This window comes from Ranitomeya imitator, chromosome 1 (genome assembly GCF_032444005.1).
Source record: "Ranitomeya imitator isolate aRanImi1 chromosome 1, aRanImi1.pri, whole genome shotgun sequence".
Taxonomy (NCBI): Eukaryota; Metazoa; Chordata; class Amphibia; order Anura; family Dendrobatidae; genus Ranitomeya; species Ranitomeya imitator.
This window is the reverse complement of record NC_091282.1, coordinates 524,951-542,779: the sequence shown is the minus strand read 5'-3', so window position 1 is coordinate 542,779 and position 17,829 is coordinate 524,951. Positions and strand designations below refer to the sequence as shown.

General features: G+C 44.6%; 1 protein-coding gene and 1 pseudogene across 2 annotated transcripts in view; both read left to right on the top strand.

The window, feature by feature from the left end:
• Nucleotides 1–17,829, top strand: part of LOC138657610 (zinc finger protein 271-like) — a 185,639-nt pseudogene that overhangs the window by 25,778 nt on the left and 142,032 nt on the right.
• Nucleotides 1–17,829, top strand: part of LOC138657594 (zinc finger protein 271-like) — a 50,309-nt gene that overhangs the window by 25,801 nt on the left and 6,679 nt on the right. Inside the window, exons 6-11 of one of the 2 annotated variants that reach the window (XM_069745349.1) lie at nucleotides 3,972–4,089; nucleotides 4,559–4,845; nucleotides 14,376–14,473; nucleotides 14,552–14,630; nucleotides 14,737–14,834; nucleotides 14,956–15,073. In XM_069745349.1, coding sequence (XP_069601450.1) covers nucleotides 4,620–4,845; nucleotides 14,376–14,473; nucleotides 14,552–14,630; nucleotides 14,737–14,834; nucleotides 14,956–15,073 — 619 coding nt within the window. In that variant the 5' untranslated portion in view covers nucleotides 3,972–4,089; nucleotides 4,559–4,619. The remainder of the gene's footprint in view (nucleotides 1–3,971; nucleotides 4,090–4,558; nucleotides 4,846–14,375; nucleotides 14,474–14,551; nucleotides 14,631–14,736; nucleotides 14,835–14,955; nucleotides 15,074–17,829) is intronic. The other variant, XM_069745344.1, reaches the window with a different exon arrangement.

The following is a 17,829-nucleotide window of genomic DNA, read 5'->3' as shown; positions in this document are numbered from 1 at the left end:
TTAAATGTTCATTTTTTCCTTCCATGTTGCTTCTGCTGCTGTGAAGCACCTGAAGGGTTAATAAACTTCTTGAATGTGGTTTTGTGCACCTTGAGAGATGCAGTTTTTAGAATGGTGTCACTTTTGGGTATTTTCAGCCATATAGACCCCTCAAACTGACTTCAAATGTGAGGTGGTCCCTAAAAAAAATGGTTTTGTAAATTTCGTTGTAAAAATGAGAAATCGCTGGTCAAATTTTAACCCTTATAACTTCCTAGCAAAAAAAAATTTTGTTTCCAAAATTGTGCTGATGTAAAGTAGACGTGTGGGAAATGTTATTTATTAACTATTTTGTGTCACATAACTCTCTGGTTTAACAGAATAAAAATTCAAAATGTGAAAATTGCGAAATTTTCAAAATTTTCGCCAAATTTCCGTTTTTATCACAAATAAACACAGAATTTATTGACCTAAATTTACCACTAACATGAAGCCCAATATGTCACGAAAAAACAGTCTCAGAACCGCCAGGATCCGTTGAAGCGTTCCCGAGTTATTACCTCATAAAGAGACACTGGTCAGAATTGCAAAAAAACGGCAAGGTCTTTAAGGTCAAAATAGGCTGGGTCATGAAGGGGTTAAAGGTGTTGAATAACTGTTTGGGGTTGTAGGATAGGGAAGATACGAGGGTTGTGAAGTCGCCTGTTTAGCAGAGGTGAGAGCAGATTTAAAGGCGAGTGTTGCCTGTTTGAATGCAGTGAAGTCATCTTGCGAATTTGTTTTCTTCCAATGCCCCTCTGCAGCCCTGGACACTTGCCAGAGCTTTTTAGTGGTGTTATTGTGCCAGGGTTGTCTATTGATATGTCACACTCTGCTATGAACGAGAGGGGCAACTGTGTCAATAGCTGATGCAAGAGTGGCATTGTAGAAAGCAGTGGCAGTGTCTGTGTCGTGGAGTGAGGATATGGATGCTAGTGGTAGGATGGAGTCAGAGAGTGTGTGGGCATCTAGGTGTGCAAGGTGCGGATGTTGCTGGACATAGGTGACCGGTGAGGAGGACAGGGATGAGAAGGTGAGCAGATGGTGGTCGGATAGAGGGAGAGGGGAGGTGGTGAAGTTAGATGGAGAGCAGAGACGGTGAAGACCAGGTCCAGTGTATGCCCATCCGTGTGGGTGGCTGCAGAGGACCACTGAGTAAGTCCAAAAGATGAAGTAAGGGACAGAAGTTTGGAGGCTGTTGACTGAAGGGTATCAATGGGGATGTTGAAGTCACCCATGATGATGGTGGGAATTTCAACAGACAGAAAGTGAAGGAGCCAGGTGGAGAATTGGTCAATAAAGGCAGTGGCCGGGCCTGGAGGTCGGTATATGACGGCCACTTTGAGATTGGAGGGAGAGTAGATGCGGACAGAGTGGACTTCAAAAGAAGGGAGGATAAGGGAGGGTAGAGGCGGGATTGGGTTAAAGGTGCAGTTTGAGGAAAGGAGAAGACCTTCTCCTCCACCATGTATGTTGCCGGGGCGAGGGGTGTGGGTGAAGTGGAGGCCTCTGTAACAGCGCAGCAGGGGAGGCGGTGTCAGGGGGTGTCAGCCATGTTTCTGTGAGGCCGAGGAAGGCAAGATTGTGAGAGAGAAAAAGGTCATGAATCACGTGAAGCTTATTGCAGATTGAGCGGGCATTCAGAGTGCTCCAGAGAGAGGGAGCAGGGAGGTGGGCATCAGGGGCACGGGTTTTATGTTGGAAAGATTGCGGTAGTTCATATTAGATAGGGAGCGATAGGAGGGGGTAGTAGTGGGAGGTATGAGTTGAGGGGGTCCCGGGTTGGTAGATATGTCTCCAACAGTGAGGAGAAGCAGAGAGAGAGAGCAGGTGGGAGAAGGAGAGTGGGCGACTTGTTTTATTAGGACAGATTTGAGGAGCGGTTTAGCAGAGGAGGACAGGTGGGGAGGAAAGAGGGAAGGGGAGATGATTATTAGGTTAGAGAGTGCTGGGGTGTGTGATAGCGATAGCGAAGGAGAGAGGATTAGTGGAGCAAACACTGTAAGGGCATAGGCAAACATGGTGAAGGACTAAAGGTACCTTCACACTAAGCGACGCTGCAGCGATACCGACAACGATGTCTATCCCTGCAGCATCGCTGATTGGTCGCTGGAGAGCTGTCACACAGACAGCTCTCCAGCGACCAACGAGGCCGGTAACCAGGGTAAATATCGGGTTACTAAGCGCAGGGCCGCGCTTAGTAACCCGATGTTTACCCTGGTTACCATCGTAAAAGTAAAAAAAAACAAACACTACATACTTACCTTCCGCTGCCTGTCCCCGGCGCTGTGCTTTCCTGCACTGACTGTGAGCACAGCGGCCGGAAAGCAGAGCGGTGATGTCACCGCTGTGCTTTCCGGCTGGCCGGCGCTGACACAGGATGCAGGAGGAGTGCAGAGAAGCAGAGCGCCGGGGACAGACAGCTGAAGGTAAGTATGTAGTGTTTGTTTTTTTTACTTTTACGATGGTAACCAGGGTAAACATCGGGTTACTAAGCGCGGCCCTGCGCTTAGTAACCCGATGTTTACCCTGGTTACCAGTGAAGACATCGCTGAATCGGTGTCACACACGCCGATTTAGCGATGTCTGCAGGGAGTCCAGCGACGAAATAAAGTTCTGGACTTTCTGCTCCGGCCAACGACAGCACAGCAGGATCCTGATTGCTGCTGCGTGTCAAACTGAACGATATCGCTAGCCAGGATGCTGCAACGTCACGGATCGCTAGCGATATATAGTTTTGGGCACCGGTGCTCAGGAAGGATATAATGGAACTAGAGAGAGGGCAACAAAATTAATAAAGGGGATGGGAGAACTACAATACCCAGATAGATTAGCGAAATTAGGATTATTTAGTCTAGAAAAAAGACGACTGAGGGGCGATCTAATAACCATGTATAAGTATATAAGGGGACAATACAAATATCTCGCTGAGGATCTGTTTATACCAAGGAAGGTGACGGGCACAAGGGGGCATTCTTTGCGTCTGGAGGAGAGAAGGTTTTTCCACCAACATAGAAGAGGATTCTTTACTGTTAGGGCAGTGAGAATCTGGAATTGCTTGCCTGAGGAGGTGGTGATGGCGAACTCAGTCGAGGGGTTCAAGAGAGGCCTGGATGTCTTCCTGGAGCAGAACAATATTGTATCATACAATTATTAGGTTCTGTAGAAGGACGTAGATCTGGGGATTTATTATGATGGAATATAGGCTGAACTGGATGGACAAATGTCTTTTTTCGGCCTTACTAACTATGTTACTATGATATCGTTCAGTGTGACGGTACCTTAAGATGGGTTAATAGAAAAGCTAGATCCAAGTAATAAGTGCTTACTCAGCAGACTTACCCAAAAGAGACAGATACATAATGTGGAGTCCTGACTCCTGCCGTTGAAATAACTGCGGCGTCTTTATGCTTAGCTGTGTGATGCTTTGCTGCAGGGATGCGCATGCCTGACCCCACATGCGTGCACCCCTTAAGATGCTACTAAATTTATAGGACTGAGTAAAGGATCAGGTGAGAGGGATTGTGGGACCTTATTTGGGATAAATTAGCAATTGGCCAACACCCCGGGGAGGTTACAAGATCAAAGACGCTGGCCCTGACTGCCACCATATGCTCTAACACCTTGAACACGATAATATCTCCTGTGACCCCAGCATGGATGTGCAGCAGTAAGTATTACAACAATGCAACACAAACATTCAGCAAGCACTGTTATATACCAATAAAGGAATTGTTGTAGGATGATAGGCAGCAGATGACAGGAAGCAGAGATTGTACCTGTGTGAAGAGAGGAGATGGATGCTAATTCCCGGCCATTGAAATAACTGCGGCGTCTCGATGCTTTGCTGTGTGATGCTTTGCTGCAGGGTTGTGCGTGCCTGACCCCACACGCGTGCACCCCGTAAGATGCTACTACATGTATTGTGCTGATTGTTACATCTGATCTATCAGGAGGAAGATCCGACTAAGAATAAAGTGAAGGAAGAGACAGAAGAAGAAGCGATGACGAGGGAGGATCAGCTGTGTGTGAGTGACGGGAAGGAGGAGATTCTGGGAGATGTTTCCACAGGTGTGTGATAATGACCGGCGTCTGTGATGATGATGATGACCGTCATGTGATAATGACCGACGTCTGTGATGATGACGATGATGACTGGCATGTAATAATGACCGGCGTCTGTGATGAGGATGATGATGACCGGCATGTAATAATGACCGGCGTCTGTGATGATGATGATGACAGGCATGTAATATCGTAGTAAAATCTCTGACATGGATGGAAGCGGGGCTCCAGTGACACGGGAACATCATGGGGAAGACGCCTGGACACATCTCTGACTCCCAGGTCAGAGTATTGCGGAACTTTTACGGACTGACAATAAAAGATACAAAACCGCAGATAAAATGGATTTTACAGGGATAAAGGGTGAGGAAATATTCATCCCTATATTGACCGACAATCTGCAAAGACTTTGAAGAGTTGGGGAAGAAAGTAAAGGAACTGGATGCACAGGTAGTTTTTTCTTCTATCCTTCCAGTAGACGGGCATGGCACCAGGAGATGGAACAGGATACTTGATGCAAACAACTGGCTAAGACGATGGTGCAGACAACAAGGATTCGGATTCCTGGACCACGGTGTGAATTACTGGTACGATGGACTCCTCGCCAGAGATGGACTACACCTCAACAAACCTGGGAAACACACATTCGCCAGAAGACTCGCTACACTCATCAGGAGGGCGTTAAACTAGAAGAAGAGGGGACGGGAAGAAAAACATTAGACTCGAACAAAGACGACCCAGGAAAACATACTCAGAAGGGAGGTAAGAACATTTCTAAAGCAATCCACAGTGAGGAGATTGGAACAAAACAAAATCCTCTAAACTGCATGCTCGCAAACGCCAGAAGCCTGACAAACAAGATGGAAGAACTAGAAGCAGAAATATCTACAGGTAACTTTGACATAGTGGGAATAACCGAGACATGGTTAGATGAAAGCTATGACTGGGCAGTTAACTTACAGGGTTACAGTCTGTTTAGAAAGGATCGTAAAAATCGGAGAGGAGGAGGGGTTTGTCTCTATGTAAAGTCTTGTCTAAAGTCCACTTTAAGGGAGGATATTAGCGAAGGAAATGAGGATGTCGAGTCCATATGGGTCGAAATTCATGGAGGGAAAAATGGTAACAAAATTCTCATTGGGGTCTGTTACAAACCCCCAAATATAACAGAAAGCATGGAAAGTCTACTTCTAAAGCAGATAGATGAAGCTGCAACCCATAATGAGGTCCTGGTTATGGGGGACTTTAACTACCCGGATATTAACTGGGAAAGTGAAACCTGTGAAACCCATAAAGGCAACAGGTTTCTGCTAATAACCAAGAAAAATTATCTTTCACAATTGGTGCAGAATCCAACCAGAGGAGCAGCACTTTTAGACCTAATACTATCTAATAGACCTGACAGAATAACAAATCTGCAGGTGGTTGGGCATTTAGGAAATAGCGACCACAATATTGTGCAGTTTCACCTGTCTTTCACTAGGGGGACTTGTCAGGGAGTCACAAAAACACTGAACTTTAGGAAGGCAAAGTTTGACCAGCTTAGAGATGCCCTTAATCTGGTAGACTGGGACAATATCCTCAGAAATAAGAATACAGATAATAAATGGGAAATGTTTAAGAACATCCTAAATAGGCAGTGTAAGCGGTTTATACCTTGTGGGAATAAAAGGACTAGAAATAGGAAAAACCCAATGTGGCTAAACAAAGAAGTAAGACAGGCAATTAACAGTAAAAAGAAAGCATTTGCACTACTAAAGCAGGATGGCACCATTGAAGCTCTAAAAAACTATAGGGAGAAAAATACTTTATCTAAAAAACTAATTAAAGCTGCCAAAAAGGAAACAGAGAAGCACATTGCTAAGGAGAGTAAAACTAATCCCAAACTGTTCTTCAACTATATCAATAGTAAAAGAATAAAAACTGAAAATGTAGGCCCCTTAAAAAATAGTGAGGAAAGAATGGTTGTAGATGACGAGGAAAAAGCTAACATATTAAACACCTTCTTCTCCACGGTATTCACGGTGGAAAATGAAATGCTAGGTGAAATCCCAAGAAACAATGAAAACCCTATATTAAGGGTCACCAATCTAACCCAAGAAGAGGTGCGAAACCGGCTAAATAAGATTAAAATAGATAAATCTCCGGGTCCGGATGGCATACACCCACGAGTACTAAGAGAACTAAGTAATGTAATAGATAAACCATTATTTCTTATTTTTAGGGACTCTATAGCGACAGGGTCTGTTTCGCAGGATTGGCGCATAGCAAATGTGGTGCCAATATTCAAAAAGGGCTCTAAAAGTGAACCTGGAAATTATAGGCCAGTAAGTCTAACCTCTATTGTTGGTAAAATATTTGAAGGGTTTCTGAGGGATGTTATTCTGGATTATCTCAATGAGAATAACTGTTTAACTCCATATCAGCATGGGTTTATGAGAAATCGCTCCTGTCAAACCAATCTAATCAGTTTTTATGAAGAGGTAAGCTATAGGCTGGACCACGGTGAGTCATTGGACGTGGTATATCTCGATTTTTCCAAAGCGTTTGATACCGTGCCGCACAAGAGGTTGGTACACAAAATGAGAATGCTTGGTCTGGGGGAAAATGTGTGTAAATGGGTTAGTAACTGGCTTAGTGATAGAAAGCAGAGGGTGGTTATAAATGGTATAGTCTCTAACTGGGTCGCTGTGACCAGTGGGGTACCGCAGGGGTCAGTATTGGGACCTGTTCTCTTCAACATATTCATTAATGATCTGGTAGAAGGTTTACACAGTAAAATATCGATATTTGCAGATGATACAAAACTATGTAAAGCAGTTAATACAAGAGAAGATAGTATTCTGCTACAGATGGATCTGGATAAGTTGGAAACTTGGGCTGAAAGGTGGCAGATGAGGTTTAACAATGATAAATGTAAGGTTATACACATGGGAAGAAGGAATCAATATCACCATTACACACTGAATGGGAAACCACTGGGTAAATCTGACAGGGAGAAGGACTTGGGGATTCTAGTTAATGATAAACTTACCTGGAGCAGCCAGTGCCAGGCAGCAGCTGCCAAGGCAAACAGGATCATGGGGTGCATTAAAAGAGGTCTGGATACACATGATAAGAGCATTATACTGCCTCTGTACAAATCCCTAGTTAGACCGCACATGGAGTACTGTGTCCAGTTTTGGGCACCGGTGCTCAGGAAGGATATAATGGAACTAGAGAGAGTACAAAGGAGGGCAACAAAATTAATAAAGGGGATGGGAGAACTACAATACCCAGATAGATTAGCGAAATTAGGATTATTTAGTCTAGAAAAAAGACGACTGAGGGGCGATCTAATAACCATGTATAAGTATATAAGGGGACAATACAAATATCTCGCTGAGGATCTGTTTATACCAAGGAAGGTGACGGGCACAAGGGGGCATTCTTTGCGTCTGGAGGAGAGAAGGTTTTTCCACCAACATAGAAGAGGATTCTTTACTGTTAGGGCAGTGAGAATCTGGAATTGCTTGCCTGAGGAGGTGGTGATGGCGAACTCAGTCGAGGGGTTCAAGAGAGGCCTGGATGTCTTCCTGGAGCAGAACAATATTGTATCATACAATTATTAGGTTCTGTAGAAGGACGTAGATCTGGGGATTTATTATGATGGAATATAGGCTGAACTGGATGGACAAATGTCTTTTTTCGGCCTTACTAACTATGTTACTATGTTACTTGTTTATAGCAAAATTACTAGGAGAGAAAAATAAACCTCCTCCACCCCTTAGGCCATGTTCACACTGTTTTTACTGCATTTTTGTGCTTTTTCAATGGTGAAAAAACACTGTAAAATCACTGAAAGACTTGACATGCTGATTCTTTAAAAAATGCAGCAGTTTTCCATTTGTCAAGAAATAATGGAATCGTGTGCATAAGATTTCTGAATTTTTGGGACTCGTAGACTGCTGAAGCCTATGCACTAAGTGCAAGACCTATCAAAAATGAGAAGGAGGGAATGCAGCACCCCCCCTGGAATATACGTAGAACAAGGCCTCCGAAAACATTTCATGTAGAAGGAGTGGGACTTCCCAGGTTCAGGGGCGCGGGATCCAACTAGCACAACAAGGACCTTCAGGCCTCAGACTCCAGCTAAGGTGCCGCTCAGCATCAGGCGGCCCACAAGGCTTCAAATAGATCAAAACTGGGGCTCAAAACATTTCTGTTATCTCCTTGGAGACCTTTGCCAACGAATCTCCATGTGGGGGAAAGTTCTCCATCCTGGGGACAGAACACCACCAGTCCTTGTCCAGTTATTCACACAGGAGTTACATTTGGGTCTTTCTCCCATTGTACGACGGCATCTTTATTTTTCTCGGAGTTGGCTCAGATCTAAGGCTTGCAGGCCGCAGTCACTTCTCCCTCCCTGCTTAAGATTATTCCGGGGGTTTATTGCTGCTGGGGTCATGATAACTAATAGACGGATCTGTATTCCCATGCACCGTTTCCACCCTAAAATGATTATACAGTTCATGTTTTTTTATTTTTCTTGTTCTCCTCCTCCTACACCATATCAGTAGCGTTATCATGCGGCCCTCGCTCCACATTTTTTTTTGAGTGCCCTCAATTACACATTTTGAAGGGCCATCACGCAGCACTCACTCATAGTTTTTTGAGCGCCATCAGGTGGCACTTAGTCATACACTTTGGAGAGTCAGCAGGTGGCTCTAGCGTTAAACTCATTTTCAGGGCTACATATTTTATTTTAAAAAAATAACACCGTACAGTTTGCAGGTGGGAGCACAACAAACATGCTCATCCATGAGTCCCAGGAGACAAGTGATCCCACACTTGGACACTTGAGGAGCGAGTCTTTACATTTCCATCTATTGATTCTGGCCTCTCGCCCTGCACATTTCAAGAGGGACGTGAGATCGTATGTATTCATGCCAAAATATTTGAGCAGTCACGGTCAGAAGAAAACTAGGGTGGGGATCAGCAATTAGTTTCTCAAGCGGACGATGATGGTGAGACACAGTTGCCAACAAGTGATGTTAAGTCAACAAGTCCGGAGGCGTACCAGACTGCGGAAGTGAAAGACGATTCTGTGCACGGTGAAGTCACTGATCCAACCTGGCAAGGTGCCATACAGAGCGAGGACAGCAGTGCAGAGGTGGCAGGAGCAGCAGGACCATAACAAGCACGAAGAGGCCGTGGGGTGAGCAGAGGGAGAAGGCGGCACGACTAACCAAACACCGTGAAGACAAAATCTCCATGTCAGGGACAAAGTGCAAGTCAGGGTTCAGTTATAAGAAAAAAAAATCCCCCAATCTCTGATGATCCTCCAAAGCACCTTCAAATCCATTATCATCAAATGGAAAGAACATGGTTCCACAACAAACCTGGGCGCACGTCCAAACTCTCAGCCTGTGCAAAGAGGGCATTAATCAGAGAGGCAGCACAGAGACCAAAGGTAACCCTGAAGGAGCTGCAGAGTTCCCAACAGAGACTGAAGAAGTATCTGTCCATAAGACCACAATAAGCCGCACACTCCATAGAGATGGCCTTTATGGAAAAAGCCTTTACTTACACACAAAAATTGTAAGGCTCGTTTTGAGTTTGCCTAAAGACATGTGGGAGACTCCCCAATTGTAAGGAGGAAGGTGCTGTGGTCCAATGAGACCAAAATTGAATTTTTTGGACATCAAGGTAAACCCTATGTCTGGTGCCAAACCAACACAGCTCATCACCCCAAGAACACCATACCCACAGTGAAATATGGTGGTGGCAGCATAATGCTGTGGGGATGATTTTTGGCAGCAGGGACAGGAAAAATGGTTTGAGTCGAGGGAAAGATGAACGGTGCGAAATACAGGGATATTCTTGAGCAAAACCTGTTTCAGTCTGTCAGTGATTTGATACTGGGATGAAGGTTCACCTTCCAACGAGGAAATGACCCAAAGCGTACGGCTAAAGCAACACTCCGGTGTAAACTTTCTGGAGCGGCTGAGTCAGTCCAGACCTTAATCCAAGGTGAATCTGTGTTCAGACTTGAAGATCGCTGTTCACCAGAGGAAGCCATCTAACTTGAAGGAACTGGAGAAGTTTTGCCTTGAGAAATTGGCAAAAATCCCAATGTTTATATCAAGGTGGATGTTGAGACTTTTCTCTTTAACTCTTTCACTCATCGAGTCTATTTTCACCTTCATGGTCATGTTAAATTTTACAATTGTGACCTGTGTCACTTTATGAGATAACTCTGGAACGCTTGAACATATCCCAGTGATTTAGAGTGTTTTTTGTGACACATTGTACTTCATGTTCGAGGGTAATTTTGGTCATTATTTTCTGCATCTTTGAATTTTTATGTCTGTAAGTTACTTACCATATGTCTACTTTACTTTATTTTTTTTTTAAACGTTTTTTTTGTTAGGAAGTTGAAATGGTTAAAATGTTAACAGCAATTCCTCATTTTTTCCAACAAAATTTACAAAACCATTTTTTTAGGGGCCAAATCCCATTTGAAGTGACTTTGAGGGGCCCGTGTGACAGAAAATTCACAAAATTTACACCATTTAAATAACTGCACTCCTCAAAGTGCTCAAAACCACATACAAGAAGTTTATTAATCCTTTTAGTAGCTTCACAGGAATTAAAGAAATGTGGGGGGAAAACGTGAAGATTTTACTTTTCCCCACAAAAATATTTCTTTAGCCTCAAATTTTACACAAATTGACAATACAATTTGTAGCGCAGTTTTTCCTGAGTACGTCGATACCCCATATGTAGTAGAAAACTACTGTTTGGGCGCACGGCAGAGCTCAGAAAGGAAGGAGCACCATTTGACTTTTGGAACGTAAAATTGGGTGTAATAGATGGTGGACCCCATGTCGTGTTTGCAGGGCCCCTGATGTACCTAAACAGTGAAACAAACCACAAGTGGCCCCATTTTGGAAACTACATCCCTCAAGGAATATATGTAGAAGTGTGGTATGCACCTTGAACTCATAGTTCAGAAGTTTATAACTTTGAGCTGTGAAAATATAAAAAAAAATCCCAAAACATGTTGTGTTAGATCCAAATTCTGAATTTTCATAAGTTAAAACAGGAGAAAGTGGACCCCAAAATTTGTTGTGCAATTTCTCCTGTATTCGCCGATATCCTTTATGTGGTGGAAAACTACTGTTTGCATGCATGGCAAGGCTCAGGAAGGAAGGAACGCCAACTGAATTCTGGAGTGCTATTTTGAGAGAGATTGGTGATGCGATGTCACGGTTGTAGAGCCCCTGATATGCCAAGACAGCAGAAACCACCACAAGTGTCCTGATTCTGGAAACTACACCTCCTGAGGAATTAATCTAGGGGTGTAGTGAGCATTTTTAGCCCGCAGGCGATTCACAGAAATGTAGAAAATTAGCTGAGTCAATGGAAAATTACCATTTTTTTTCCCACTAAAATGCTGCTTTGGCCCCAAGTTTTCAATGTTCAAAATGGTGAATAGGAGAAAATGAACAGTGCAATTTCTTCTCAGAACACCAATACCCCATATGTGGTCAATAACTACTTTTGAGGCACAGTGCAAAGCTCGGAAAGGAAGATGCGCCATATTGGAGTTCAGATTTTACTGTTATGGTTTGAACTGGATGGACAAATGTCTTTTTTCGGCCTTACTAACTATGTTACTATGTTACTGTTATGGTTTGAGTGTGCCATGACCCACTGGAAGATCTCCTGAGGTGCCAGAACAGCAGAACCCCCCATCAGTGACCCCATTTCACAAACTACACCTCTCAATGAACTCATGTAGGGGGGCACACCCCAGGTGTGTCACAGAATTTTATACCTTTGAGCGGTGATGAAAATATAATTATTTTGGCCCCAGAATTTACATTTTCACAAGGTAAAATGGATAAAAATGGCACCAAAATGTGTCGCACAATTTTTGCTGAGTGTGGCAATACCTCATATTTGGCTGTACAGTACTTTTTAGCCATATGGTGAGATTCCGGAGCGCTATTTGCCTCCTGGAGCGCAGATTTTCCTAGAATAGTTTGCGGATTCCATATACAGAGCCCCTAAGTGTTAGAACAGCAGAATTTCCCTCAAGTGACCAAATTTTGGAAATGATACCCCTTTGGGAATTTATCTACAGCTGTAGTGATGATTTTGACTCCATGGGTCTTTTCCAGAAACAGGCAGCAGTGGATGTTGTTGAGTGAAAATTGTAAACTGCCGTAGTAATGACCAATACGTTGTAGTGACCAGAACATTATGCCCAGCCCGTGCTTCTGGAGACATACACCCGTAAATTAGGCAGGATCTCATCGCAACAGAAATGCCAAACATGTGGACACTAAATGTGGTTTATGCACACTGGGGGGCATTTGAGTTTTGGAGTGCAGAATTTGCTGGATTTCTTTTTGGGGACGAGAAGCCAAAGTGCTTTTGCAGAACCTTTGTACTATCAGTATGTGGAAGCCCCCTATATTTCCATTGAGAGATGACACACCTGAGTGGATTGAGTAGAAGCTTTTGTTGGGCCCATTTTGGATCTCATTTATCCTGCACTCGACACTGAGCGCTTACTTTGGGGTTTCCATCTAAATCTTCGAGAGACGTAATTCAGGTGACACGATGGACAGGTCTATTCGCTATAATGAGGCAGCAGATTTACTCTGTCGAAAAAGATAGACACCGCCGGATAAGCCACATGATGTCCACTCTGCCTCTATCTGCCTCATTATAGGGAATCTTCCGCCGGAGGTTCTGTCTGAATCGCAAATTTCAGATTTACACAGAAGCCCCGGCATAAGTGCTCAGTGCAGAGCGCAGGATAAATGTGCGCCGATCCTTACTGCGATGCTTTTATGTTTGGCTTCTGTCACACACTAAAAGACGCTTTTATTGCAAAATAAAGTTTTTGCATCACCATATTTTGAGAGCTATAATTTTTCCATTTTTCGGCCAACATAGTAATGTGATGGCTTATTTTTTACGTGACGAGTTGATGTTGACTTTCTATTCCAATTTTTCAGAGGCAGAATGAACAAACACCAGCTACTCAGGAATTTTTTTTATGCCATTCACCGTGTGGTAAAATTGATGAGGCATCTTTATTCTTTAGGTCAGTACGATTAGAGCGATACCTCATTTATATATTTTTTTATGTTTTGGCGCTTTCACACAATAAAAACTTTTATAGAAAAAAATAATTATTTTTGCATTGCTTTATTTTGAGAGCTGTAACTTTTTTTTGTTTTCTGCTGATGGAGATGTATGGCGGCTTGTTTTTCTGAGAGGTTATCTAGTGGAGCAGTTTTATAGGTCATTTCATTCTGGATGCAGAATTATCACATATATGTAGTTTATTCTTATTTTTACATAAATATCTTGTGGCGCTTTTATTATGCTGATCGCTTGTATACTGCACTGACTGAAGCCTCTTAGTCCATGCTCCTGGCACAGTCACTGGCTGACCCTGAGGTTGTCATGTCACCATCGGGCACTCGCAATGACGTCACGGTGGTGCCGATGGGAAGGAAGAGGGAGCCCCCTCCCTCTCCCAAACCCCTAAATTTTTCTATCAGTATTAATCTAGGCATCTTGGAGGGTGAACAGCCAGGGGCAGTGTGGCACCGCTCCTGGCATTGATAGCCGGGACTCTGCTATCCCATAAGCCGACCTCCCAGCGGCGATTGCGAGGGTATAGCTCCGGTGCTGGCATGATCGCCAAGATGTACCTATACGTTAACGGTAGTGAAGGGGTTAAAGAAGAATTAAAACACAGTAACTCGTCTATTAATAGGAGGACGGCTGGTTCTCTCTTCTTAGTGATCCCAGAGGATCCTGTCCAGGAGGGAGGCCGTGTCCTCATGGTGACCCCATGATACTGGTAAATGATAACCGTCCTTCCCCCAATGTCCATAACAGTGAATTAGGAGAGAAGAAACCGCTGGATAGAAATGTGGAGCTTTCTCCAGCTTCTCTGTGGTTCTATCACTGGTGGAGAGGGAACTTGGAGAAGTTGTGTGTCTTAGTGCGGCTCCTCCATCGGACTGACGAGGGTCTTCTCTATCCCTCTCCTCAGGGTCCTCATTCTCCGAGTGTAGAGCAGAGAGCATTAGGCTTTGTCCTCGCTGATCATCACTTCATACTTGGGGCCACAATGTGCTGGGACCTCAGTACCGGTGGTGAGGACCACAACAATGTAATTTAATCCCTGATACATAAACCTAGAATTACCAGTTCTGAGAGACGTGTCTCATATATAGACAGATACACGGCAGGTCATGTATTCAGTCTGTGTGTCTCCACAGATGGACCCAGGAGGAGAAATCCACCAGAGAGATGTCCCCGTCCTCTGTATCCCCAGGACTGTCCGGAGGAGAATCACAACATCCCGGAGGATCATCAAGTAGATGACACTGAAGCCTCCACAACATCTGACCATAAAGTGATGGGACCTGAGCTCATCTTACATTTTACTTTTTAGGGTGAAGAGCTGATTGACATTAAGGTTGAGGTTATACATGGAGCACAAGAGGCAATGGCAATATGGGCCGATCATCAGGGTGAGGAGGGGAGACTGTCATGTCTGTGCTGTGGTCACCTACTACTACTCCCATCATCTCATAATCACATGACACAATCTATTCCATCACTGTGTGTCTCCTACAGATGGAGTTGTGGAAATCAATCCACCAGAGAGATCTCCCGGTCCTCTGTATTCCCCGGACTGTCCGGAGGAGAATCACAACATCCCGGAGGATCATCAGGTAGACAGCGCTGAGCCCTGTACCGGATCTGTATATGGGGGACATTTCTGATCGAGGTCATAGATGTCACAGATTTTGGTGGTTTCTTGTATTGTGCTGATTGTTACATCTGATATATCAGGAGAAAGATCCGACTAAGAATAAAGTGAAGGAGGAGACAGAAGAAGAAGCGATGACGAGGGGGGATCAGCCGTGTGTGAGTGACGGGAAGGAGGAGATTCCGGGAGATGTTTCCACAGGTGTGTGATATTAACCGGCGTATGATGAGGATGATGACGATGACCATTATGTAATAATGACCGCAGTGTGTGATATTGTGTGGAGCTTTATCTGCTGTCCTCATCACAGCAGAAGCGTCCGGTGATGGCGCGGCTGCTCCTGTACAGTCCGGCGGTGCACCGATGAATAACAGGGCCGCCTTCACACCTCTTCTTAATGATTTAGGAAGCACAGATTTAGTTTTCCTTTACCTTTGAGAATATTTCTTCCACCCCTTCCATCCGTATTTTTCTTCCACAAGTCCCGTGCTGCCATATAAATGACTGAGCTTGTGTTACAGGTTGTGAATCTCCCCGTCCTATGGATGTCGGTGATGTAGCAGCCTCTGCCTGGTGCTGACGAGTGACATGTCACATGTAGAGTCGTCCTACCTGTCCCCTCTGTTTGTCTCCCACTGCCTCCTACACTGAGGCCGACGTTCTGGTCCCTCTACATCCAAGTCTGCCGCCTGGTGACATGAAGAGACCTGTGGTAAGTCCGGAAGTGCCATTCTATGGAGGTGTGGGTCAGACATATGGATGTCATCCCTCTGCGACTATGGAGGCCATCTTGGCTGTAGGAGAACCAGAACACCGGTCTCAGTCGGAGGACACCAGGTAGGTGACAGTACATGACAAATGTTTAGTCCCTCCTCTGTGCCGGGGTGGAGAATTGCTTCATCATAAAAGGGATTATGAGCTTGTATCTACAAACAGATGTGATATATCCGGCCCCGTAGCCCCCCAGCGTATAATATCCGGCCCCGTAGCCCCCCCCAGCGTATAATATCCGGCCCCATAGCCCCCCAGCGTATAATATCCGGCCCCATAGCCCCCCAGCATATAATATCCGGCCCCATAGCCCCCCAGCATATAATATCCGGCCCCGTAGCCCCCTACAGCGTATAATATCCGGCCCCGTAGCCCCCTACAGCGTATAATATCCGGCCCCGTAGCCCCCCCCCCCAGCGTATAATATCCGGCCCCGTAGCCCCTCCAGCGTATATAATATCCGGCCCAGTAGCCCCCCCAGCGTATAATATCCGGCCCCATAGCCCCCCAGCATATAATATCCGGCCCCGTAGCCCCCTCCAGCGTATAATATCCGGCCCTGTAGCCCCCACCCTAGTATATAACATGCGGTTCCTCCCCATATATGGGTTCACACAGGAACTGTTGGGTAAACAGAGCCTGGAAGGGTGTAATTAGGGGGTGATATGTGCAAAATAGGACAGATTTACATAGTAACATAGTTAGTAAGGCCGAAAAGAGACATTTGTCCATCCAGTTCAGCCTATATTCCATCATAATAAATCCCCAGATCTACGTCCTTCTACAGAACCTAATAATTGTATGATACAATATTGTTCTGCTCCAGGAAGACATCCAGGCCTCTCTTGAACCCCTCGACTGAGTTCGCCATCACCACCTCCTCAGGCAAGCAATTCCAGATTCTCACTGCCCTAACAGTAAAGAATCCTCTTCTATGTTGGTGGAAAAACCTTCTCTCCTCCAGACGCAAAGAATGCCCCCTTGTGCCCGTCACCTTCCTTGGTATAAACAGATCCTCAGCGAGATATTTGTATTGTCCCCTTATATACTTATACATGATTATTAGATCGCCCCTCAGTCGTCTTTTTTCTAGACTAAATAATCCTAATTTCGCTAATCTATCTGGGTATTGTAGTTCTCCCATCCCCTTTATTAATTTTGTTGCCCTCCTTTGTACTCTCTCTAGTTCCATTATATCCTTCCTGAGCACCGGTGCCCAAAACTGGACACAGTACTCCATGTGCGGTCTAACTAGGGATTTGTACAGAGGCAGTATAATGCTCTCATCATGTGTATCCAGACCTCTTTTAATGCACCCCATGATCCTGTTTGCCTTGGCAGCTGCTGCCTGGCACTGCCTGCTCCAGGTAAGTTTATCATTAACTAGGATCCCCAAGTCCTTCTCCCTGTCAGATTTACCCAGTGGTTTCCCGTTCAGTGTGTAATGGTGATATTGATTCCCTCTTCCCATGTGTATAACCTTACATTTATCATTGTTAAACCTCATCTGCCACCTTTCAGCCCAAGTTTCCAACTTATCCAGATCCATCTGTAGCAGAATACTATCTTCTCTTGTATTAACTGCTTTACATAGTTTTGTATCATCTGCAAATATCGATATTTTACTGTGTAAACCTTCTACCAGATCATTAATGAATATGTTGAAGAGAACAGGTCCCAATACTGACCCCTGCGGTACCCCACTGGTCACAGCGACCCAGTTAGAGACTATACCATTTATAACCACCCTCTGCTTTCTATCACTAAGCCAGTTACTAACCCATTTACACACATTTTCCCCCAGACCAAGCATTCTCATTTTGTGTACCAACCTCTTGTGCGGCACGGTATCAAACGCTTTGGAAAAATCGAGATATACCACGTCCAATGACTCACCGTGGTCCAGCCTATAGCTTACCTCTTCATAAAAACTGATTAGATTGGTTTGACAGTAGCGATTTCTCATAAACCCATGCTGATATGGAGTTACACAGTTATTCTCATTGAGATAATCCAGAATAACATCCCTCAGAAACCCTTCAAATATTTTACCAACAATAGAGGTTAGACTTACTGGCCTATAATTTCCAGGTTCACTTTTAGAGCCCTTTTTGAATATTGGCACCACATTTGCTATGCGCCAATCCTGCGGAACAGACCCTGTCGCTATAGAGTCACTAAAAATA